Source organism: Lepidothrix coronata, unplaced genomic scaffold (assembly GCF_001604755.1).
Source record: "Lepidothrix coronata isolate B3197 unplaced genomic scaffold, Lepidothrix_coronata-1.0 Scaffold46, whole genome shotgun sequence".
Classification (NCBI taxonomy): Eukaryota; Metazoa; Chordata; class Aves; order Passeriformes; family Pipridae; genus Lepidothrix; species Lepidothrix coronata.
Window position 1 is genome coordinate 3,486,694 of NW_016690226.1, and position 22,982 is coordinate 3,509,675.

General features: G+C 45.1%; 2 protein-coding genes across 6 annotated transcripts; one reads left to right on the forward strand and one right to left on the reverse strand.

Annotated features, from left to right (window-relative positions):
• Positions 1–967: 967 nt before the first annotated feature.
• Positions 968–4,836, reverse strand: DUSP12 (dual specificity phosphatase 12). Its single transcript, XM_017814850.1, has 6 exons — positions 4,549–4,836; positions 4,357–4,470; positions 4,159–4,277; positions 3,137–3,233; positions 2,178–2,364; positions 968–1,671 (listed from the first exon to the last, which is right to left on the reverse strand). Exons 1-6 carry the CDS (start codon positions 4,827–4,829, stop codon positions 1,510–1,512), a joined length of 960 nt encoding a protein of 319 aa, XP_017670339.1. The 5' UTR covers positions 4,830–4,836; the 3' UTR covers positions 968–1,509.
• On the forward strand, positions 4,376–21,678 carry FAM46C (family with sequence similarity 46 member C). 5 transcript variants are annotated; one of them, XM_017814848.1, is made up of 2 exons: positions 4,376–4,427; positions 15,678–21,678. In XM_017814848.1, the coding sequence occupies exon 2, from the start codon at positions 15,704–15,706 to the stop codon at positions 16,877–16,879; it is 1,176 nt and encodes a 391-aa protein (XP_017670337.1). In that variant the 5' UTR covers positions 4,376–4,427; positions 15,678–15,703; the 3' UTR covers positions 16,880–21,678. The 5 variants fall into 5 exon arrangements, with proteins under 5 accessions (XP_017670337.1, XP_017670338.1, XP_017670335.1 ...); XM_017814849.1 differs by lacking the exon at positions 4,376–4,427 and adding an exon at positions 12,632–12,658; XM_017814846.1 differs by lacking the exon at positions 4,376–4,427 and adding an exon at positions 13,074–13,106.
• The last annotated feature ends 1,304 nt before the right edge of the window (positions 21,679–22,982 follow it).

Here is a 22,982-nt window from a genome sequence, read left to right on the forward strand (position 1 = left end):
TTGTCCTGTTTTCTTATGTCAAACCAAACCTGTGCCACAGTGGTGTATGTAGCAGACCATCAGGAAAGCTCACAGCTTGCTTAAAAAAATTACTTCAGTTTAGGGATTTCTTTAAACCTTTAAGCAGCAGTGGGGCAGGGATGCTTTACTTCAGTTCTCCCATTCCAGTACAGCTTGCAGAATCACAGAAGTATTAGGGTGGGAAGGGACCTCTGGAGATCTAGACCAACCCCCCTGCCAAGGCAGGGTGACCTGGAGCAGGTGACACAGAAACTCATCCAGGTGGGTTTTGAATGTCTCCAGAGAGGGAGACATTCCCTCCACAGCCTCCCTGGGCAGCCCATTCCAGTGCTCTGCCACCCTTCATGTGGCAATTTCTTACTCATACTGAGATGGAACTTCTTGTGTTTTAGTTTATGGCCATTGTTCCTCATCCTGTAACTGGAAACCACTGAGAAGAGACTGGCACTGTCTTCTTGGCACCACCACTGAGATATTTATATGCAGTGATGAGATTCCCTCTCAGTCTTCTCTAAACAGGCCCAGCTCCTGCAGTCTCTCCTCATAAGACAAATGCTCCAAACCTGTAATCATCTTTACGGCCCTCCACTGGACCCTCTCCAGTAGCTCCTTGTCTTTATTGTACTGAGGAGCCCAGAACTGGACACAGTACTCCAGATGTGGCCTCACTAGGGGCAAGTAGAGAGGGAGGATCACCTCTCTTGACCTGCTGGCCACACTCTTCCTGATGCACCCCAGGACACTATTTGCCCTCCTCACCACAAGGGCACACTGCCGGCTCATGGTCAACTTGTCATACACCAAGACTCCCAGGTCCTTCTCAGCTGAGCTGCTCTCTAGCAAGATAGCCCCCAGCCTGTACTGGTACTTGGGGTTATTCCTCCAGGAATCTCCTTGGACATTACATGAAAGAGTTATAATGCAGTAAGTACTCTTGGGGGAGATATTTTTAGGATTACTTTTATTACAAAAAAGGTGTAACTGTAAGCTTGCCTTTTGCTGCTAGTACCTGCCACGCACACTAATGCAACAATTGCAATTGAACCACTTTATGGTACTTTGCTAAGCCTTAAAATCTTTCCCTGCTGTATACCTCATGCTGTGGAATATACCCCCTAAAATATCAGCTGTGTGTTTCAGACAAACCAATTGGAACTTCGGGATCAGAAGATGAGCAGCACTGCCCCCCACAGCAACTCCTTTTAAATAAGGAGTTGAGGCCTTCCATAAACAGCAACAGATAAATTAATAATATACTAAAAGCATCACATTTGGGCATTTTTGTACATTGACCACTATGTAACACCTCTTTGAAGAAAGTGTTCTGACATTTTATGTAATATATTAAGAGATACAGCAAGCTGAAGGTGTTCAAGTAATTCTACCACCTCACAAAGGGGTAGAAGTCACAAGCTCATTCCTGGCAACCACAGACTAGCCAGTAGTTCTCTGTGGATATTAAGAAATCCATCAAGTGAAGTGATGAGTTCAGGTTTTGGCAGTTTGGAAGTTACCAACTGGCAGCGTCCTCACTTCATCCACTCGGCTTTTGTGGATCTGGAAGGCTGGTGTCACCCAGCGGCCACAGGAACACTGCTCACCCCTCCAGCTGAAGGAGCCCAGCTTCGATGCGCATTTGGGACACAGAAGCTGCAAGAAGAACACAGGACTTGGTCTAAGGCACGTGAGATGTGGATCTCGTTAAAAACAGACCAAAAAGGTAGACTGGAATGGCTGTACTGCTGTTTAGCCCTGAGGTGTAGCAGGCAGCTGTGCTGGCAGAAGGGATGGTGTGGAAATGCATCTGCTGGGACCTGGTGTGGTTCCAGGACAGTTTTACCAGGGTTGAGAAAGACTCAGTCAGCCTGAGACCACAATGGGTCTTTCAAGCCCCACAAATGTTTCTCATACTAAAACAAACAGCAGATAAACCCTGTCCAATACCCTGGTGTTCTCAGCCCAACCCAAGCAACAGCTCATTTCTTTGTAAAAGGGTATTTTACATTTAAGAATCTGTCCATAAGCTGCAAAGTTCATGCCAGAAAGGCTGGGAGACCCAGGTCCCTGGGCGGGTTTCTTTCAGGGAACAGACAGAGTTTGTTTTGCCTTTGAAAAAAAAAACCAAACAAACCAAAAAAATAAAGCACATGCTCCACCTGTCCTTCCATTACTCCAAGCAATGCTGGCTCCATCCACTGCACAGGTTCAATGAAGTAAGAGGTGCACTTTTCATGGCCATTGCCACAAAGCCGTGCAGAGTCTGTTATCCTCTTGTGGGCAAAGGCTGTTGGTCCGCTTCCCTCCGTGTGGGACAAAATGCTGGAACTACGGAACAGAGCACGTCTGCCGTCCATGACACAGTGGGGGGAAAAAAGAAACAAAATAAATGTCACTTTTTAAAATGGGGAAATCTACAGACAATAGAAAACAGGGATATGAACCTCCCGACAGTAAGTAATTACACAGGAGTACAAATCCGACATTTTTAAAAATTAGTGTAGAAGGCTTGCAGGCACTGACTCCATTCAAGGTTGCTGCTTAACAAATCTAGGATTTGTGTAGGCTGGGACTCTGTCCCAGAGCTATATGCTGTCTTTTATATTTTTAAAACAATTCCTGTCTAGTAAAACCTAAAATCTAAAGTCATACGCTTGAATAAACCTACACCCAGGCCATAGCAGGGTTATTCAATTTCCCTTTAAGCAATCCATAAAAAGCAGTTAAAATTCACTGAATCCCCAAATCTACCAGAAGTTTCTTCTGAAGAAACCGAGAGTCAAAACTCAAACTCTAAGTTAAGGTTTAGGAGCAAAGACTCCATAAAGCTAAGTGGAATCATGCTTGCCTACAGAACATGGCAGGTGAGGCTGCACCAGTGCTGCATCACAAGTTGTGAAAAGGTTTGCATTTTGTACTTTGATTTGATTTCTTTTTGGCACACACAGTATGGAAACTTAGGCAACAGCTCATCCTTGACTTTACAATAATGACATGCCCATTGATCTACATGGGCTCTTCTTCTCTTGAGTGGATTCCACAATGACATTTTAAGGAGGAATACAAAGTATTTTTATATATATATATATATGAACACGCATTTATATATATAAAGTACCTGCATTTCCTGCACCTGTAGAGAACTTCTGTGTTTGGAGTTTGACATATACTGGTTGGATCAACAGCAAAGACTTCTCGGGGCAAGTCTTGAGGTTCTGCAGAGGAGTCAGTAACAAGTTGTGGATCAGACCAAATCAGCCACACTGCATTCCTGGGAACAAGACAGGACTGCGCCTCTGCCCCAGCCCCAGCACGCAGGACCCACCTTCTTCTCTTTCATTTTCCTCTCACTAATTCCAGTAGATTAAGCTAAAAATGAAAGAGCCTCATCCCACCACACCTAAGACTGGGATTTGCTTAACGCAAGACTATGGCCTTAACAATGGTAAAATAGCTGTAATTTGCTTTATTTTATTACTTAAACAGAAAGTAAAGGCAGAGGAGGTGTTGGAACAGTTCTGCCAATGTTTTAGTGCACGCAATACGGAAAGTCAGCTTACAAACTGCTAAAGACAATGACACTTAAAGGGTGACAGCACTGTCATGCTGAGTATGCAACACCAAGATCTTGCAAGAAAAGCTACAGATTATTATTTTATTATAAAATTACACATATGCACACACATTTATTACAGTTACCGTCCGGCAAATTGAAGTATAAAAGTTGACTTCAGATTTCAACTTCATCTCAAGTTTTGTGTGTTATTTTTAATTTTTTAATCTCATTGACTTCTTTTCTGAGGATGTTGTTTGCTTTGCCAGAGACACAAAAATCACGAAATGTATCAAACTGACCTTTAACATTTTTGCCCTTTGCTAAAAAGCACAGCACCTTACGGATCTTATTTCTCAGGCATCTCTCAAAGGCACATTTTCTTCTCCGCTGATGAGCTGGGGCTCTCTAGGGTCAGCACGATGTAAATGCTTGCCTGGCCAACTCCTGGCTCGGCTGCTTTGAGGGCAAAACTCGAAGGCAACCCTCTTTGACACGGCCTTCTGTGTTCATTTCGGGACAGACAGGCCCCACTTCGGACACTGCCCCAGCCTTCGCTCCGCGCACCCGCCGCTGCTCCCACTCACCGGAGAGCCTCTCGCTCAGCATCTCCAGCCGGTACCGCTTGTAGAGGACGCTGCTGCTGTCCACGGCGCAGCCCATGGCCTCGTACAGCTTCAGCTGCCCCTGGAAACCCGGGTTCACCCTGCGGCGTGGGCGAGAGGACAGCGGGGTGAGGGGGCGCCGGGCGGGCGCGGCGCGGGGGGCGCGGGCGGGGCACCCACTCTGCGTCCGGCTTGGCGGCCCTGACGGCGGCGAGCGCCTCCTCCCAGCCGAGCCCCTGCGTCTTCATCAGGTAGGCGGCGACCACGGCCACGCTGCGGCTCACGCCGGCATGGCTGCAAGGCAAGGGCAGGCCGTCAGCAGCGCGGCCCGCGGGGAGCGCTCGGCCCCGCCGCCGCCGCCCCGGAGCTCACCAGCGGACGAGCGCGGCCCCGCCGCCCGCCCGCGCCGCGCCCAGGAACGCGGCGCATTCGTCCAGCCGGCTCAGCAGGTCCGCGCCGGGCTCGTCCCGCGCCCTGACGTGCATGGCCCGCACTCCCGGCACGGCCGGCGGCTCCTCCGCGTCCACCGTCAGCACCGCCACCACCCCCGCCGCCGACAGCGCCTCTGGGCACGAGCACGACTCCGCGCCGCCCACGTAGAGCCCCGGCAGCACCGCCACCATCCCGCCGGGAGCCGCCGCCGCAGCCGCCATGGCTGCGACGGGCGTGAGGGGAAGCGCCGCCCTCGGCGTGGCGCGGCTGCGGCTGCGCTCCCGGCAGCGGGGTCAGGGCGTTGCTTTCATTTTTTGCCTGCCGGCGTTTAACTACTAACTTCCATTGTAATCCTTACGCATCCGTGCGTTCCGGTGCAGTTCTCTCCTCCGTCCTTTTCAAAATCAAGGTGTCTCCTACCTCCCCATCTCCTTACAAATGCTCAGAAAACACGTATCACAGAGTTCCCACAGAATGGGTCAGGTTGGAAGGGGCACAGCGGGTCATCTGGTGCAACCTCCCTGCTCAAACACGGTCATCCTAGAGCACATGGCACAGGATTGCATCCAGATGGTTCTTGAATATCTCCAGTGAGGGAAACTCCCCACCCTCTCTGGTCAGTCTGTTCCAGTACATGGTCACCTGCACAGTAAAGAAGTTGTTCCTCATATTCAGGTGGAACTTCCTGTGCATCATTTTCTGCGCATTGCCTCATGTGCTAGTGGCTGGCAGCACTGAGAAGAGCCTGGCTCCATCCTCTTGGCACTTGGCGCACTCCCTCTCATTGTTTTATATCATTAAAGAATCTCCCAGTATGTTGTTATTAAAATTCCATTATTTTTAAATTAATTTTGTGGGTTTGAGGTCTCCATTTGCTACTGTTAGTGTGTTTCCTCTCAATTTTTTTTTTTTTTTTTTTTTTTTTTTTACTTTGGAGGTGGGGTAGAAACAACTCTTCAACACTCTCAGAGTGGTTTTCTGGTAACTGGTTTCTTCCGAGTGGAGTTGATGGGCTGCTCTTTCGAGATGGGTGCCTGGATTTTGCTTCAGTGCAACTTCCAGTGGGGGGCTGAATAGATAAAAGCAGATCAGAGGTGAGCACCACAGGAAAACCCAGTGTCTGAACTTCCAGTTCTCATTTCTGCTATCCTTACTACTCAGAGAAATCTTGTGATGCCAATGGCAAACGTGGTGTGAAAAGGAGCAGTTATCTGGGAAGCTTATGGAAGCCACATTGGGATCCAGATTTGTGATTGTGAATACTAGCTTGGAGATTAAAACCAAAGAGCAGGGCTGTGAAGAGCCTTCAGTTGCTGATCCCTGGCTGCTTTATAGGATGGTAACTGCCAGCAGGATTTCTCCATCTGAGCTGAGTTTGCCTACAGGAAAACAAATAGACGGAAAGTTTGCTGGGAAATGTATCAGCTTATTGCCAAGGTCTGTTACATGGTCACATTTACCTACGTGGGAGGGCAGTCAAAAGCTCACAGCATTTGACTTTAACTCTTTCTAGATGGAAGCTTCTCATTCAGGACTCGAACTTCAAGCACCTTTTTTAATGTCACAGGTTTTCCATCCCTGTGAACCTTTTTTGTCACACACCTTATGAACTGGTTATACTTCCCATTGCAGCCTAACTGGAAGCCAGACCAAATAATTCCTCATTGGCCTTGTTGGAAACATGAATGGTTCTTGCCATTGAAAATCAAATGTCTGGTCCAGCTTGAAAACTGCCTCACTGCTTTGTTTTATAGTAGCTCTCATGCAACAAGTAGATTTTGAAGTCTTAAACAGGGACTGTAAATAAATCCAGATTTTTATTCTGATCTATTACTTGTTAACTTGTATACAGTGCTGAAATCCACAGAATCATGGAATATGCTGAGTTGGAAGAGACCCACAAGGATCATCAAAGTCCAACTCCTGTCCCTGCACAAGACAGTCCCAAGAATTATACCGTGTGCCTGAGTGCATTGTCCAAACGCTTCTTGAGCTCTGTCAGGCTCGGTGCTGTGACCACTTCCCTGAGGAGCCTGTTCCAGTGCCCGACCACCCTCTGGATTAAGAACACAGTGTAGACAATCCAATGCAGCATAGACAAGAGGCACCACATCCTCTGGAAATCTTTGATTCCAAAGTTTGCCACTGAATACACATGTGCAGCCACCTTTTTTCTACCCATCATAGGGTCCAGGTCTGGTCTATGGCAAAAGGAGACAGAGCACTCACTTTTCCTCTTGTAGATAAGGATACTCTCCCTTAGCTCTTAGCAGAATGCCTGCACAAAGCACTACCACCCAGTGCATTGCCAGACTTAGCTTTTCTTTCTTGTCTCCAGAGATCCCAATTCTTCACTTAGTCCTCAAGCCTTTTTGTCCAAAGAGATCTCATAGCTGCAAGTTTTACCCAGCATAGGCCAGACTTCGGAAGTTTCTGAAGAGAGGCAAAATGTCAGATTTCATTATAAAGGGCTATGCTAAGGCTCTCCCCATGTGGGACATGGAATCTTACCCTGTCTCCACTCTATGGGACAGGAGAGCCTGAAAGCCCTAATTACCTGTCACTGGAAGCGTTGTTCCAGCACAGATCTATACAAGACAGCTGTAGGCAGAGCTGTTGCAAAAGCATCTGCAAGGGCCTCCTGGATCCTTGCAGGATGCTGACTAGCCATGGAGGAGGTGAGAATGGCAGTCCCCTCAGACTTGATAGGGTGAGACTGAAACATGCTGTGAAGGGAGATTTTTATCCCTTTCCCACAGGAGAGGCAGATGGATCTGGGGGACTGCGGAGCAGCTGTCCTGCTACAGGAGTGATGTGCCACCACAGAGATGCTGTTGGGGGTGCTACCCATGAAGCATCATCAAGGACACCTCCTCACCAGTGCCAGCAGTTGTCAGTCTTGCTGGGAGATGGACAGTGGGACAGTGGCTTCCAGAGCTGTAGAGTTTCCATGTACTGCTGGTGGCCCACAGAACAGATTGAGACGGTTCTTTGTAGTTCAAATGGGCCCCAAGGTTTCTGTGAGTGCCAGTCCATAGCTCCAAGTTTGCTACCATCCTGCTTCTCCTCCTGTGCTTACCCTAGTTCCTGTGTGATTGTGCAGCAGCCCAGCTGGCAAGCTGCCCTAGGCAAAGAGAAATCTCCTCTTTGGATGCATCTGTTCTAAATTGCATAAACCTGACCCAAAGGAAAGGGTCTGACTGTATCTGAGGAGGGGGTGTCTCTGTCAGTTCCCATGAAGATTATTTTAAGCTACGTAACTGTGCAAAATGTCCCTTTCCAGTTGCTATTGCCATCAGTGAGAAATGAAAGGTTTAATGAAAAAGCGTTAAAAAATGCAGACAACTTTTCAATAACAGCCCCTATAATCTAGCATGTGAAAAAAACCACAATGAAAAGAAAGACTGGTGGAAATTAAAACCAAATCAAACTGTGTTTGGACCTTTACTTGTGAAAGCAGATAACAATTGCAGCAAAATATCACGGCAAAAAACCAGATTATCCCTCTCTTGAGCAATCTGAAGGAAGTCTGCAGACAGGTGCAAGTTATTGAAGGGGCTATGAGTTTTACTGTGGGATTATATTATCCAGGGACTATATAAGTACTAAGAGGTGGTTAATCATCTTTGTTAGCCTCCAAATCTGTGAATTTGCAGGGACAAACAGTATCATCTGCAACAAAAACCAGGCAGGGCTTGCAGATGCAGAATCCCAAGGGGCTGATACAGTCGTTGTGTGACCACTACACTTCTCTGTACCGGTTCCTAAAGCCATGGATGGAGAAGGAACGTGAAAAAGATGAAATTTCAAAGTGAAACGCTATAGTGGGGGAAAGTACAAAGTCCATTGAGCAGAGCCCACAGACCAGTCAGTACCCAAGGGCTTCACACTACACAACCTTTGCTGTTTCTCTGTACCCTCCTTTGTTGTGTTTGCCACCTGCAGCCTGAGGCGGTATGTCCTGAATTTGCTCATGACTCCCAAATTGGAGTAAATATTTCTTTCAGTCTGATTAGCAAAACCTTGTTTTCCCCCCGCCTCTGCCTCCCTCCCATCATCTCCTCTACCACCGAAAATTTTGATGGTTTGTTCTCCCCTGGGTGCCAGGAAACCGTGTGACTAATTAAGCAGTTGGGGCGAGCTCAGGTGCAAGGAAAAAACAAGTCAGATGATGGGCTGCTGCCCACTCGCTCCAGCAAGTGCATTCCATCTCTGCATGTGTCTGCCCTGCTGCTTCATAAGGCAAAAGAAAATGCCAGGCTTCTCTGGGCTGCCCACTCTGCATCCTCACAGCACAGCCATATCAGCAAAACCCAGTCTCCTGCTGCGGAAGCAAAAGCGTCAGGGTCTGGGGAGAGATGTGACCACCTCTTCCCTCCTTGAAAAATTTGGCCTGTGTACTTCATCACACAGCAGGGTGGCTCTGCTCCTTCAGGTTTTTAGGCAGTTTGGGGAATGTATATCAGAGGATTTGTGAGAAGAGTCTGCAGCCCATAGCCCAAGTTGCCAGAGGTGGCATGCAGCAAAGTAGTGAAAGGGCTAATGGGTGGGGACGACTTCAAAAAGACATATGTGAGAGACGGCAACTCTGGGTCTCTGTGTCCTCCTCGCATGTAAATGGAGCAGGAATTTGGAGCTCCCACTTTGCATGAGTCCTGCTGGTGAAGGAGCCTGGTGGCATTTCTTGCCTCTTGGAGAAGGAGTGTCTCTCATCTCTTGCTGAGCTCAGAACTGTGTGGAAGCTGGGAAGTCCTACACAGTAGCATCTCATCCCTTGGAGCAGGGAATTCCCAGAAGTCACAGTGCTTCTAGCAGCAAATTTAAACCTCAGATTTTTGAAAGCCTGCTGCTTCCTGCATTAGTACTGTCTGTGCATCTATACTGGACTGCACATCCATGTATCAGAAGAAAGGATTGCTGCATCTCCCAGCAGGAAATCTCAAAGACAGAGGAAGCTAGCAACAGAGAAAGGAGCTCACTCTTGATTCTCTGCAGGAAGATTTCATCATAACCCCGTGTGGGTGGGATGTTCCTAACCGTCTCCACGCTCTAAGCATCTGCAGACATGCAGTTACTCCACATGTCAGACAAAAAAGAAGAGTTTTCCAACTGGAGATTTGATGCTCAATTACAGAATGGAGCCTGACAGCTACTACTACTGGGTATTAATAACTCTGCTTCACTTTATGGCTTTAACAGCTGTAGCAACCAAGATTTATGATGACACATTATGTTCAGCAATGCATCACGTAAGGAAACTAATCTGACAGTGCCGGGTCACTGAGCTGACTTACAAGCTTTTAAGTGGGCTTCTTCTGCCAGATTTGCTGCCCTATTCACTGGATAAAAATGAACAACTTGCACAGTGTTAATAAAACTCCATACTTGCCTCTATTTTGGCAGTTCACAGACTCTTTTCCCCCATCACACTGCCATCCCAGGAGCCAACTGGTCCTTCTTTATTCCCCATCCTCTTTCTGAAAACCCTTTGAAAAAGGTCCAGTGCTGTGTATCCTGAAGAGGGATACACCACAGGACAGGAGGGGAGGGATGAAGCTGGGAGGAAACACTGGGACTACAGACAGAGATGAGAGATGGAACAGCTATGAGAGAAGGGTGAGATGATAGTTGTATGAGGGCAGAGGGGGGACTGTGGCTGCCACTGCTCCCTGTCTTGTAGCAGGAATTTATCTATATCCCAGTCACTCTTAGAGAAAGGATAGCTTGCAAAGATTGGGATCATCCATTACTTCTCCCCAGACTTGGAGTTACAACTGACAGAGGGAAAGTCAGTCCTAAATAGAAGTTGGACATTAAGACTGTACATTGGAGCTGGGTCCGGGCCTGTGTCAGCCACCTCAGCAGCCACAACACCTGAGCAGTAACCAATGGGTTTTAATCTCTCATCTCAGCAGTGGGCTGTATATTTCCATGTTTTCCATCCTCACAGCACTGTAATCCACTGCACAGACGCAGGTGGATGGATAGCAGAAGGCAGCTTCTCATCAGTTGTAAATGGGCTCATTCTCCCAGTCGTTCATTACTCAAAGATGCATTCCTCATTATTCTGGCAATTTACCCAGGAGTCTGGTCCAGCTGGCTTTAATGGCATTTCCAATTCCTACCCCGTGGACCCTTTCTGTGGGACCCATGAAAAGCAATTAAAAAGAACAAGTGCATGGTCAGGAGGTCTAAGTTTACTGCAGAGAGTGCTGCGCTTCCCCGACAGATACTCAAGGTCTGCAAGTCGAGGATGCAGAAAACACTATGACAGAGCTGAAATACCTCTTTGTGTTCACAAACTTTTTTTTGTGAAACAAGAAATTGTGAACAAATAATGTAAAGTATGAACCTTTGATTAACACTTTATCATCTGTAATAGCAGTATGTGCTGCAGTTTATCTTTGCCTGTATTTGTATCTAATTACTTTTTTTCAAAAAGGAATTTAATTACTGTTTGCTTGTGGGGCAACAGAAAATATACTGTTCAAAGTCATCAGTTATTGTCATAAGACAATAATATTTGATGCAGAAATATTGCTGAAGAAATATTCTTAAAAGGTGAGATTATTCACTGTTTTAACCTCCAAGTGACACATTTCCTTACTGGCAGTTATGCCTCTCTCATTTCTGGTACTACTTCTCTTTGGGTTCCCTACTTCTCTGTCTAATTTTAGAAACACAGGGAAAAAATATTGAGAGAGATCTGGATCCTCATATCCAGCTCTGTACCATCACAGACACTCATATTACATATTTTCTTTTCTAGCTCTGTCTTGAAAGTAGTTTTATTCCACTCCCTCCGTCCTGTGATGCTCTGAATTAATGATTATTTCATCTGACAAAAAAGATTATAACTTGCCTTGATTCTCGTATCAATGTTATACTTCAACTTAAATAGTTCCTTTTGTTTCCTGTTATTTATCCCTATGGTTGGCTATTGCAGAAAAATAAATAATTAAATTAACTAACCCACTCCTATATTTCTGCTCAGCTTTGGCTTTCTTGGTGCAGCAAGGCAAGTCTGGTTTTTTTGCTAGGCAAAGAAGAACTTTTCGGTTTTCCCTTACAAGGTCAGCTTTTCTCTGTGCATGTGCAGGTTTTAATTCATTTTTCTTGACTGTGTATGACCAAACAGTTTAACAAATGTGGTGGTAGGGGGGTGGTTTTGCCATTGCTTTGTAAGTACTTTTTAAAACTCTACTAGAATTATGTCAGCTGGCTGTCCTAGGTTAAGTTTTGCTTCCCCCTGCCCCCCAGCAAGTCTTGATTATCCTACAAAAGGCAAATACCTTGTGTCCTTTCTCCCCTGCATTGCTGAAATGTTTTGTTCTCAGTAGAAATCATAACTTTTGCCCCCAGAGTGCACAATCTTGCACCCTGCGCTATTGAACACCAGCCGATTTTTATGATGCCGCATCTCCAAGCTGCTTCTGTCCAATTGTTTCATCCTCCTCCTCCATGTCTCCAGAACCTCCCACAGCTCATCAACTGCGATTTCCAGTAGCACACTGTGTCAAAACGTGCACGCTGTCATGTCCTTGCAAGCACATCCTTGTAGGTTCTGTATGAACTCCTAGTTTGGCTGTTTCTGGTTGGGCACCACAGCGAACTGTTTGGCAGAGCTTGGACATTTGGTACCTATGCTGACAGTTGTTCTGTTTGGGATGGGGTGCTTTTGGGAAAGCCATGCTGTGTTTCAGTCAGCTCTTCATCATAGTCCACTGAATCTCAGAATCACATAATCAATTAGGTTGGAAAAGACCTCTGAGGTCATCTAGGCTAACTCTATGACCGAACACCACCATGTCAACTAGACCATGGCACTAAAGTGCCACATCTGGTCTTTCCTCAAACACCTCCAGGGACAGTGACTCTGCCATCTCTCTGGGCAGCCCATTCCTATGTCTAATCACCCTTTCTGTGAGGAAATTCTTTCTCGTGTTCAACCTAAACTTCCCCTTGCTCACCATAAGACTATGTCCTCTCATCCTGTCACTCGTTGCCTGGGAGAAGAGGCCGCCCCCACCTGGCTACAACCTCCTTTCAGGTAGTAGTAGAGAGCCTCCCCTTCTCCAGGCTAAACAACCCCAACTCTCAGCCGGTCCTTATAGGATTTGTGCTCCAGACCCTTCACCAGCTGCACTGCGCTTCTTTGGACTCCCTCCAGCACCTCAATGTCCTTCCTGAACTGAGAGGCCCTCGAAAAGTTTCCCCCTGTGCGGGGAGGCTGAGGGGCGAGTCCCCGAGGTGGAGGCTGAGGGTTCCAGGGCGCGGGCGACCCCCCCGTCCTCTCCCCAACCCGACCGCCGCGGGGCTCCCCGGGCCGACCGGCGGCCGGACTGGCGGCCAGAGCCGCCCCCGCTGCGGCGGGAGGGCCGGGGCGGGCCGGGCCGAGCGGGGCGGGCCGGGGCGGAGCGGCCATAAAGGGCCATAAAGGGCGGGCGCGGGCAGTGGCGGGGCTGGCGCGGTCGCTCGGGGTGCGCGGCGCGGCTGAGGTGAGCGGGGCTCCGGGCTGCTCTCCGGGGCGGGGCGGGAGGGGTTACGGTCACTTGCGTGCGGGGTTACGGTCACTTGCGTGCGGGCTCTTCTGGGAGCGAGCGCTCGGTAACGCTTTTGTAATGGTTGTTGATATTTAAAACGGCAGAACGCGGGTTCCGTTGAATCCCGGTGAAGGGATGAACGTCCCACGGAGGGAGCCACGGACCTCCCCGCCCTTAGCGCCGCTGGGGTCCGAGGGGGACCTGTGACCCTGAGGGGACGGGCGCCTGCGTTTTTTTGGGTGTTGTATCAAGTTATGTCTTATAGTGGCAAATTGCTGCTGCAGAATAACACACCTCATCGTGACAAAGGCGAAGGTGTGTTGTCTTTGCTCCTTCTGCCTCTGATTAACACTCTTTACGCTTACTGGTAAAGATACTTAATGTCTTTTGCTTCCATAGTGGTTTCATTCCCTGGGAATGAGTATCTTTAGGTGTCAGATTTTCTTGTGCTGGGAATGGTCGGTGGTGAAACAAGAAGTATGTAAACTACTAACATCCCAAATACACTGAAGTCACTAAGATACTGTTGTCACTAATGTAAACCTTGCTGAGTAGGCAAATGCGAGTGATTTGGGAATGGAAGGCTTTGGAGGTTGACTGCTTGAGAATTAAATTCTCTGCTGAACTGGAAATGAAAGAACTTTGTCTTCCTTCCCCAAGGGCAGCAATGTGCGTTATTCTCCTAGGTGAGGATCACCAAGCAGAACTAACTGTGTGTGGGTGGGAAGCACTGGTCCAAGTCCTTTCTGGTTACTGGGTGAGCCGTGTGTGTTGCCTAAGCCACAGAGAGGGCTACAAACAGGAAAAAGGAGAGGGAACATTTTCAGAGGTAGTAGCTGGAAGCACTTGCAGCTTTAGTTAGAAGACTTTTGTGTTCTTTAGTGATCTGAAGGATATAATGGAAATACAGGGAGTTCACAATGGAAATATACTTTAATGCTCTTGAAGTGTCTGAGAAACTTCTGGCAGGCTTGATGCCTTTGGGTTTATGCTATGTTGGAGCATTAAGGATTGAGCTTGGAGAACCTCTTGATTTATCCTAGTTTAATCATCTTGTGAGTCACAGTGTTTTTGTGTTGTACCTGCTGGTGCTGATGAAACCCAAAGCAGCACAGTTTGTGATGCAGCAGCTCATACTCAAGGACAGAAGAAAGTTCTCCAGGAGCATTTTAACCTTACTGTGTATTTGATCTAGGATGTGACTCTCCTGCAGAGGTGGTGATGGGTCAAATGAGCTGCTCAAAAATTAAAAGCTGGAAGAGGAGAGGCATGAGATGACAATAGCTATTCTTTGATACTTGATTTAAAAATGTTGTTGATTTAAACATGTTGTTGCATGTTAGGAAACTATATGGTTGAGTTTTAAAACATTCTTGGTAGGCAAGAGTTAATTTGCTTAAGTTTGTTTAGTCTGACCTTGGCAGCTGCAGTCTTCACAAGTACTTGGGGCAGAAGAAGGTGAGGCTTCAATTAGTCTTTAGCTGTCAGGAAGCACCTGGCTACAATAGAAACCTGGAACACTTAAAAAAAGAGTATTAATACCAGTTGGAGTTGCATGACTGTAGAACATATGTAAGTATCTACATGCTTACATGTAAAAGACAAGCAACTTGAGGAATCTTGCCACATCTGAGCAGGTCACTCTCTTGTGCTTAAAATGTTCACATAAGGCTGTGATCAAGTCTGGTTAGTGAGATTCTCATTGTTAAAAGAGTAACACTAACTTGATAGACATCATCTGAATATAATGCCGGCTCTTATAAACTTGTTTGCCCTTCACAAATGAGCAAAAGTTGGGGCAGGTATGAATATTTCCACAGAGGTGGTTTGGTTAGGCAGTGTCTCTGAAGAAAAGAGTTGCTTACAAAGACTAGAGTCCAAGTTGAATGTTACCTGACTTTGCAACTGAAGTTCTGTCCAGGATGCTGAAGTGCTGCAGCTTTTTGCAGGAGCAAGATGTACTTTGCCTTTATCCTATAAGGCACAGATGCTGGATGGTACAGAAAGAAAAGACTTTTATGAAAAGGAAGAAATCTTCTATTTCTGGCATAATTTAAGTGCTTTCAGTGGACTAGATGTCTAAGCCCTGAAACTAACACCTGAGTGTCTTCTACTGTTGTGCTAGTTGGAGAGAGCAATTTGAGCTTTACATGTATCATGAAACAACTTCAAAACTTTACTTTCAAAAATACTTTGCAGCTCATCTGGCTTCAGCTGGTGCTGCAGATGACTTTAAACTTGGGTAAAGCCTTTGTGTTATATTTGTTGATAATTTCCATTTCATATAAAGTGCTTTTCTGAAGTAACTCTAACTTGCCAAAAACCAATGACAATTAAATTTTTTTTCTGCTTGCACCAATAGAGAAGCTATGTATCATGTCAGGTGGAAGGCTTGCTGATAATCATTAGTACACAGAATTACTTCCTTCTGATTTGTCTGTGTGAATAGACAGAAAAACAGAACCTAGGAAGCATAAACAGAAAGTCTGACTTGTCTTTTCCTTTTTATATTTTACCTCCCTACAGTTTCTTTGGAGAAGAAAAGCCTTAAGATGGCAGGCAAAGGAAGTAACACAGCAGACTGCATGTCATGCAGTGTACTGAACTGGGAGCAGGTCAGCCGTCTGCATGAGGTTCTTACAGAGGTGGTTCCAATCCATGGACGAGGTAACTTCCCAACACTGAAGATAACCCTGAAGGACATTGTTCAGACAGTTCGGAGTAGGCTGAGTGAAGCAGGCATTGTGGTACGTGATGCCCGTCTGAATGGCTCTGCAGCTGGTCATGTCCTGGTCAAGGATAATGGGCTGGGATGCAAAGACCTGGATCTCATTTTTCAAGTTTCTCTTCCAAGTGAGGCAGAGTTTCAGTTAGTTCGAGATGTGGTCTTGCGATCCCTCTTGAATTTCTTGCCGGAAGGAGTAAGCAAGCTAAAAATTAGTCCTGTAACACTGAAGGAAGCCTACATCCAAAAGCTAGTGAAAGTGTACACAGGGACTGACCGTTGGAGCTTGATATCACTTTCCAACAAGCATGGCAGAAATGTGGAGCTGAAGTTTGTAGACTGTATACGACGGCAGTTTGAGTTCAGTGTGGACTCATTCCAAATCATACTGGACTCCCTGCTCTTTTACTATGACTACTCAGAAACCCCCATGTCAGAGCACTTCCATCCAACTGTGATCGGGGAGAGCATGTATGGAGACTTTGAAGCAGCTTTTGACCACCTCCAGAACAAACTGATAGCTACCAAAAATCCTGAAGAGATCCGAGGTGGTGGGCTTCTGAAGTACAGTAACCTCTTAGTACGAGACTTCAAGCCCATGGATAAGGATGAGATCAAAACCTTAGAGCGCTACATGTGCTCCCGATTCTTCATAGACTTCCCAGACATCCTGGACCAGCAGCGCAAGCTAGAGACCTACCTCCAGAACCACTTCTCCAAAGAAGAGAGGAGCAAATATGACTACCTCATGATTCTGCGCAGGGTGGTGAATGAGAGCACAGTCTGTCTCATGGGACATGAGCGAAGGCAGACTCTCAATTTGATTTCTCTGCTGGCACTCAAAGTGCTGGCAGAACAAAATGTCATCCCTAGTGCCACTAATGTTACCTGTTACTACCAGCCAGCACCTTATGTTAGTGATGTAAACTTCAGCAACTACTATCTCGCGAGTGCTCCTGTGCTGTACAGCCAGTCCTACCCCACTTGGTTGCCTTGCAATTGATGGCTTCACTCGAGTGTTCCTGAATGGAGGCTACTGAATGCTAAGATGCTGAGTGTGTATATATATAGATAAGTAATAACTGCCAGTTGGGTGTTTTCTAATGGAAGCATGACTGCATTGAACTGTCCATTTCTGGTGTGCAGTGGGATTATGCAACCAGATGACCTGCTATGAACCTTTCGGTGTATCTCTACAAATGCCAAGAAGCCTTATTATCTCTTCATTGGAAGAAGAGAACCAGCAGTCAAATGTTAAGAGGAATTGTTAAGAAACTCTGTACTAGTTCTGGAAGTGGCTATTCAGATGTGATTTAAGTGGAGTATCCAGTAAACTGGGTTAGTTAATAGACTGTAAAATGCCTTGTGCGGAAGCTGCACCTGGAGTAGCAGCAAAACTCTGCTTTCTATTGCATAACCTAGTTATTCTTCCTCAGTTCAAGTTCTGGCCAAACTTCTATTGAACTAATAGACTAAACTAAAAGAATGGGTGCATGTCATGCTTGGGTTGCTTTCACTTTCTGGCTGTGTAGAGGTGGTAATGGTATGGATACTGTCTGTCTTGTAGAGGGCCTAAATGTTGTTTCCTGTAGTACCTACAGATATGTGGTCCCACCTCAAGTTCAAGATTAATTTCTTGGAAGTTGAAGATGGATTCCTAAGTCTATCTCTAAAGCATATGCTGGCTAAATTTTTCTTGAGTACCAAAATCTGGGAGGTGGCATCTCTAAACATGCACCAAAATACAATCTAAAACTTGGCAATGCAAAACGTCCTTGAAATTATGAATTGAAGCTTTAAATAGAGTTGGAACCACAGTTTGAATATTTTTGATGGAAAAGTACTCTTGAGTCCAGGATCAAGCTAAAGCCTTTCTGACTGTATCCTTCAAAACAGTTTTTAGCACAGTTGGAAAGTAACACAGCTCTTATACTGAGTTTGGCCCAATTTTCTTCATCACAGGTCCAAAGCAAAAAAACCAAAAACAAACCCCAAAACCAAAAAAAACCCCAAACCTCAAAAAACCCAACCAAACCAAAACCCAGCAAAAAACCACCCCAAGCCCAAAACATTGTGAGCTGCAGGGTTATGTGCATTCCTGCCACAGTATGAATTCCAAAAGTGCCTCCTAAAATGAATTTCTTACTGTACAACTTCAGGCAGGTCCTGAAGGCTTGTCTTTCTGTCACCACTTAAAGTTTATCACTATCACCTGGTCACTGCATGAGATGGTATTTTGAGCAGTTAGAGTAAAATTTTTCCTTTTTGCTGGTCTTAAACCTCACTTGAACGGATAAATAAACCCTAAGCAGAGCTCACCACAGAAGCTGTATGTGTTTAAAGTCTGGGCCTGTTTTCAAAGTAGCCTCTGGAAGAGTATGCACTCCCTTCGAGGGATAGGGGGTTGACCTTCCTGAAGGGTATGTGCTGAACTTGCTGCTTTGAGACTCCTGTGCTTTATAAAGAAGCCTACAAGTTCCCCAGTTATTTATATAGTGATGTTAGAAAGTGGTATATTAACTGGATGATTTTCACTGAATTACAATAGTAAAATTCATATAGCAAATGATTTTGAGTTTCTTTTGTTTAACCAGATAGGTAGACTAGAAAGGCAAATCTTAGAGCTATTTACTGCAATGTTCAAGAATGCTTGCTTGCTGAATCTTTATTATCTCTAGCTGTTTCTGCAAGCTTGTGAGACCAAAGTGCCTGATGAAACAAATTATTTAAGCTTAAAAGGTAAAGCAGAAAACAGCACCAGTGTTGGATTGCTGTTCAAGGTGGAAACATCAGCAGTGCATCACTTAAATGGCTGTAAAAACTGCTGGTTCATCATAGGACCAAAAGATTCTAGTCACATTGCAAGTTCTCTCACTTTTCATAACTACTTCATAAACACTGCCTCAATAGAGCAGCGAGGCTACTCTTGTGTTCAGACTTTCAGGGTTGCAATCTACAAAGCAGACTATATGTAACCAAGGCTTTAGCTTAATTTTTTGAACAGTTTTGTAAGCAACTTCAGTAGCAAATATACAAATAATTTGGTGAAATTTGTTGTGGGTTTTTTTTCATTAAAGGTTTCCCCATTTGTCAGCCAAAGTAGCTAAACTTGAAAGCAAACCCAGGCTTTGACTTGGTGTAGCTTGCAGACAAGATATCTCTCACCGAAGACTTTGACTTTTTAAAAACTAACATGATGCCAGTGTTGTCATGTGTGTTAAACTTGGTGCAAGCTTACTGCTGGAATGCAATCCTAGCAAGAACAACTTGTGCATGCAAAGCAATACTTGGTCTAGTATAGAGTGTCACTAGAAAGAAGATTTAAGAGTTTGTAATTGCTGCCATCTCTTGTGTAGATGTTTTAAAGCCACCTTATGCTGTAGCCATTGCAGAAGTAAATCATTGCCTAGAGAGGTGTTTGATTTGCATATCAGATGACTTAGGCTCAGGTATCTATCTTGTGTGATCTCCTGGCTGATCTTTAGAAACTGTTTCTGTGCATCAGCTCATGTGGAAGAAGTGGTGAGATGCTCAGGAGGAGTCCTCCCAAACTGGAAACACAGACTTATGTTTTACTGGTCTTTGAAGGCCTTGGCTGCTGAACATCAGGCCAGGTACATCTCCTAGAAAAGGAAATGCTATGAAAAAGGCTGTAATGGATTCCTAGTGAGATAGAGCTATGGAGAAGCTAAGCTTCCTGCCACTGTGCTTTTGGTAATGTTACTTGATGCTGGGGTCTCTAAGGAAGCTTCACATTGAGTGACTGCTCTCTGAACAGCTGACTGCCTGGGCTTAAGCTTTGCAGGACTGCTGTGTTCCCTGTCCGTTTCTTAAGATGCTCTGGCACATTAGAAATACTGATGCCTGGCTGTTAGCTATTAAGCTCTTGAATAGTTAAATTGAATCCTGAACCTGCACACTACCTATTTCATTGCCCCCTGAGTACAAAGGATTGCTGGAACACTGTCTCCTTGCCTTCAAAATAATCCTGGTTTGACAGGCAATGCTGGTGTACTCGATAGCTCTCCATCACTGTGTTGCAAGCAGTCTACCCCTCTCTGTTTCAGGTTGTCCTAGTGGCTTGATGGTACGTGTGGCAGTGGCTTAGTTTGCTGTGCATTAGCTGGTTTGGGTTCAGGTTTATGGTGACCCCTGTAGCAAGGGTAACTTGACAATGAGCACTAGGTAAATGATGACCTCAGTCATGACAGTCTAGGCTACCTGCTTGATTCAGTCACACTTCAGCACTTAGTGACACCTCTGCAAACCTGTTCTAAGCTCTTTTGCCCCCTTGTGCATCAAGTGGATGTTAGAGAAAGACTACTATACTCAGACTGTTACCTTGATACATTCCTTCTGGGCACTGGCATTAAAACAAAGCTGCAGTAACACTGGACTGCAAGTCTTGTATCAGTGCATCATTCCTCAGGACCAGGCTTCTAAACTAGACTGTGGTATAAAATAGCTGTTTTTCTTTGCATGGTTTATAAGCACTGCTGGACAAAGCCAGTTTGAAGTTTAAGCCTCTGTTGTCAGCACTTGTTGCCAAGTTTCCTTTGACTTGCAGGTTTATTGGTGTGACTTCCTCACCGTAAGATAGACTTTTTTATTTTATAGAGATGCTATCAAGGAGACCTAGTAGTAGACTGGGTCTTAGTCACTTTAGTAAGATCCCTGTGCTTTAGTAAGATCCATGGTCATTGACAATTTGTAAGGTAAAGCTCCCTAAGCTCAAGATTTAGTTGTTCTTGTGTTTGTAGTCAACTAGTTCAATCAATCACTAAGCTGGAGGTTGAAGACTACTGCTTGCTTCTGAATAACCATCTTTCAAAAGATCCTTGTGCTTTAACATTAATCATCTCTTCTACAAAGCAGTAGGTAGTATTTAAATCTAGTCCAAATACCTGAAGTTTTCATTGAAACTGAAAACACATATTTTGGACTTGAGTTCTGAGGTTAAGCATTCGGTATCTTTTGTGCCTAGGCTTTGTGGATTTCTGATTGCTAGAATAACCATTGATGTTGGTAGTGATCTCTGCTTATCACTATATGAATAGTTGGGAAAAGGCCTCTTAGAAGAGAACCTGGGCAAATTGCATTAATTTTAAGCTGTCAGTGTACTGATGGTACTTGTTTCCTATCCCTCTCACTCAACTTACTCAGGGTGCCATAACTGTTAGGCACAGGAATGAGCAGTAAGTTGACCACAGTCACTGGCAGCCTGATCTGATTTGGGCATTGGGAGAGCCAAATGAGTAGTAAAACTTCTAGCCTTTGCATCTAAGTCTTACTCAACATGGTTAAATGTACTTCATATATGTTTTTTAATTTCAGTGAAACTAGAAATAAGGTGGGATGCTGGGCTATAGCTGTAGAAGCCTTGGAATGTTGGAGCACTCTGGTTTTTCTCACTTGTATTGGAAGAGGCAACCACTGACTGAAGTGTCTGGATTGGGCTTGTCTCTCCAACTAAAAATGCACTTTCTGTTGAAATTTAAAAGGCTTTTGTCCTTTGTTTTTTCTTATATTATTTTTTACTATTATTAAAAGAAGTCAGCTCTTGGAAAATCTGTCTCATATCTCTTTGGAAGAAGTGAGTACCTTTTTTTTTTTTTTTTTTTTTTTTTTCAAGCTGGCAAAACAAGGTATGACAAATACTTGGATGAGCCCAAATGTGAGACTGGTCACCGTAACTTTGTCTACTGTTCCGCACTGTGGTGTTCACTTGTCACTCTTGGAAATTGGGTTTTGGACTTAAATGATGCTGAAATTCTTGTGCAAATAAACTTATGCTAAACATCACTTGCCTTGAGCAATTTTTGTATCTAAATAGTGCTGACAAAGTATTTGTAGAGCTTATTGGTCAATGTGTGTGCAGGTGCACTTGCAGGGGGAGTAAGAGTGTGGGATACACAGTAGTGCTTGCTTTAGATGTTATTCAGGGTACTCTTTTTATTCACGGATGTACACATCTGCCTCAGCTTCCTGAAGATTAGTCAGTTAAGGAGATGTGATTAATCTCTCACTCTGATTATACCGACAGTCTCTAGAGAGTCATTTTTCCCTCTCTGACCATCATCTGGTCTCAAGTTGACTTTAAAACATGCTGAGGCACAGACCTAGACCGGTTAGGTAGTGTCTGCTCTGAACTAGAGCCTGCCAGTCTCTTCTGTGATGCACTCCATTTTATATGCTGCTGCATACCTCAACTCATGAGCCAAGGATATGAGAAACAAAGTCAGCAGTTTTTCATCAAGTTATTTACAGGCTGAAAGTCTTAGCTTTCACTCTGTCCTAAAAGAGGATGCCACTACTAACCAATGATCAATAGAAGTAGAGCAGGTCAAAGCTTAATAAAAGTTAGTATTGTGTTGCAGTCTACTTGCTGCTCCTCCTGCTCTAGTATAAACGCTCTGTAAAAAGTGTGCTTGCTTCCATCCCCTCCAGAGCTCAAACTCTAGCCTCTCAGTTAAGTAATGCTGGAGAAATTCCAATCTCCAGGACCTTGTAATACTTGCAGTGGAAACTTCTGTGGAGATTAGCAGATGCTGGGTGATCCCATGGAAATAATCATGCTGCTTGTGTAGTCCCTTTTCAATATCTAATTGCTTACCTCTGAACTTAAATGCAGAACTGATAATGCAGCTGAGCAACATAAACCATCTGCTTGTCACCTGAAACTCACTTACCTCAACTCCTGTTTAGCACATCATAAAAGCTTCACAGTTATTTTGAGTACCATTCTTAAGTTTCTAGAATACCAAACTTAGCTTTGCAGGATCAGATACCGAAACATCGAAATAGCTATGCTTAGGCAAGTGGTGCTAGAGCACTCTGTAAGTTCCACGTGGAGCTTATATAATGGTAAATATTGAGAGGAACTACAGAAAGATGTTTTTGTTCTATTGCTGTTGTATTGCTAGTGGAAATACAATTATAAGCATCACGTTCTGTTGTAACTGCTGGAGTTCTGCCACTTCCATGCTGTGCAAGATAAACTCAGTCTTGTCATGGGGTGTGAGAGACATTAGATAAATGGTATTCTAAATCATTACCATTAATCTGTTGGGTGTACTTGTTTTCCTCCTTCCTTGCATGACAGAATA

Excerpts from the sequence above, each read along its gene's own strand:
- DUSP12 (XM_017814850.1), bottom strand. The coding sequence starts at position 4,829 with ATGGCGGCTGCGGCGGCGGCTCCCGGCGGGATGGTGGCGGTGCTGCCG. Across the intron at positions 4,471-4,548 it reads GGGGCCGCGCTCGTCCGCTG|CCATGCCGGCGTGAGCCGCA; the intron begins GTGAGCTCCGGG and ends CTTGCCTTGCAG. Across the intron at positions 2,365-3,136 it reads TACAGGTGCAGGAAATGCAG|ACGTGCTCTGTTCCGTAGTT; the intron begins GTACTTTATATA and ends CATGGACGGCAG.
- FAM46C (XM_017814845.1), top strand. The coding sequence starts at position 13,406 with ATGTCTTATAGTGGCAAATTGCTGCTGCAGAATAACACACCTCATCGT. Across the intron at positions 13,467-15,677 it reads TCATCGTGACAAAGGCGAAG|TTTCTTTGGAGAAGAAAAGC; the intron begins GTGTGTTGTCTT and ends ACCTCCCTACAG.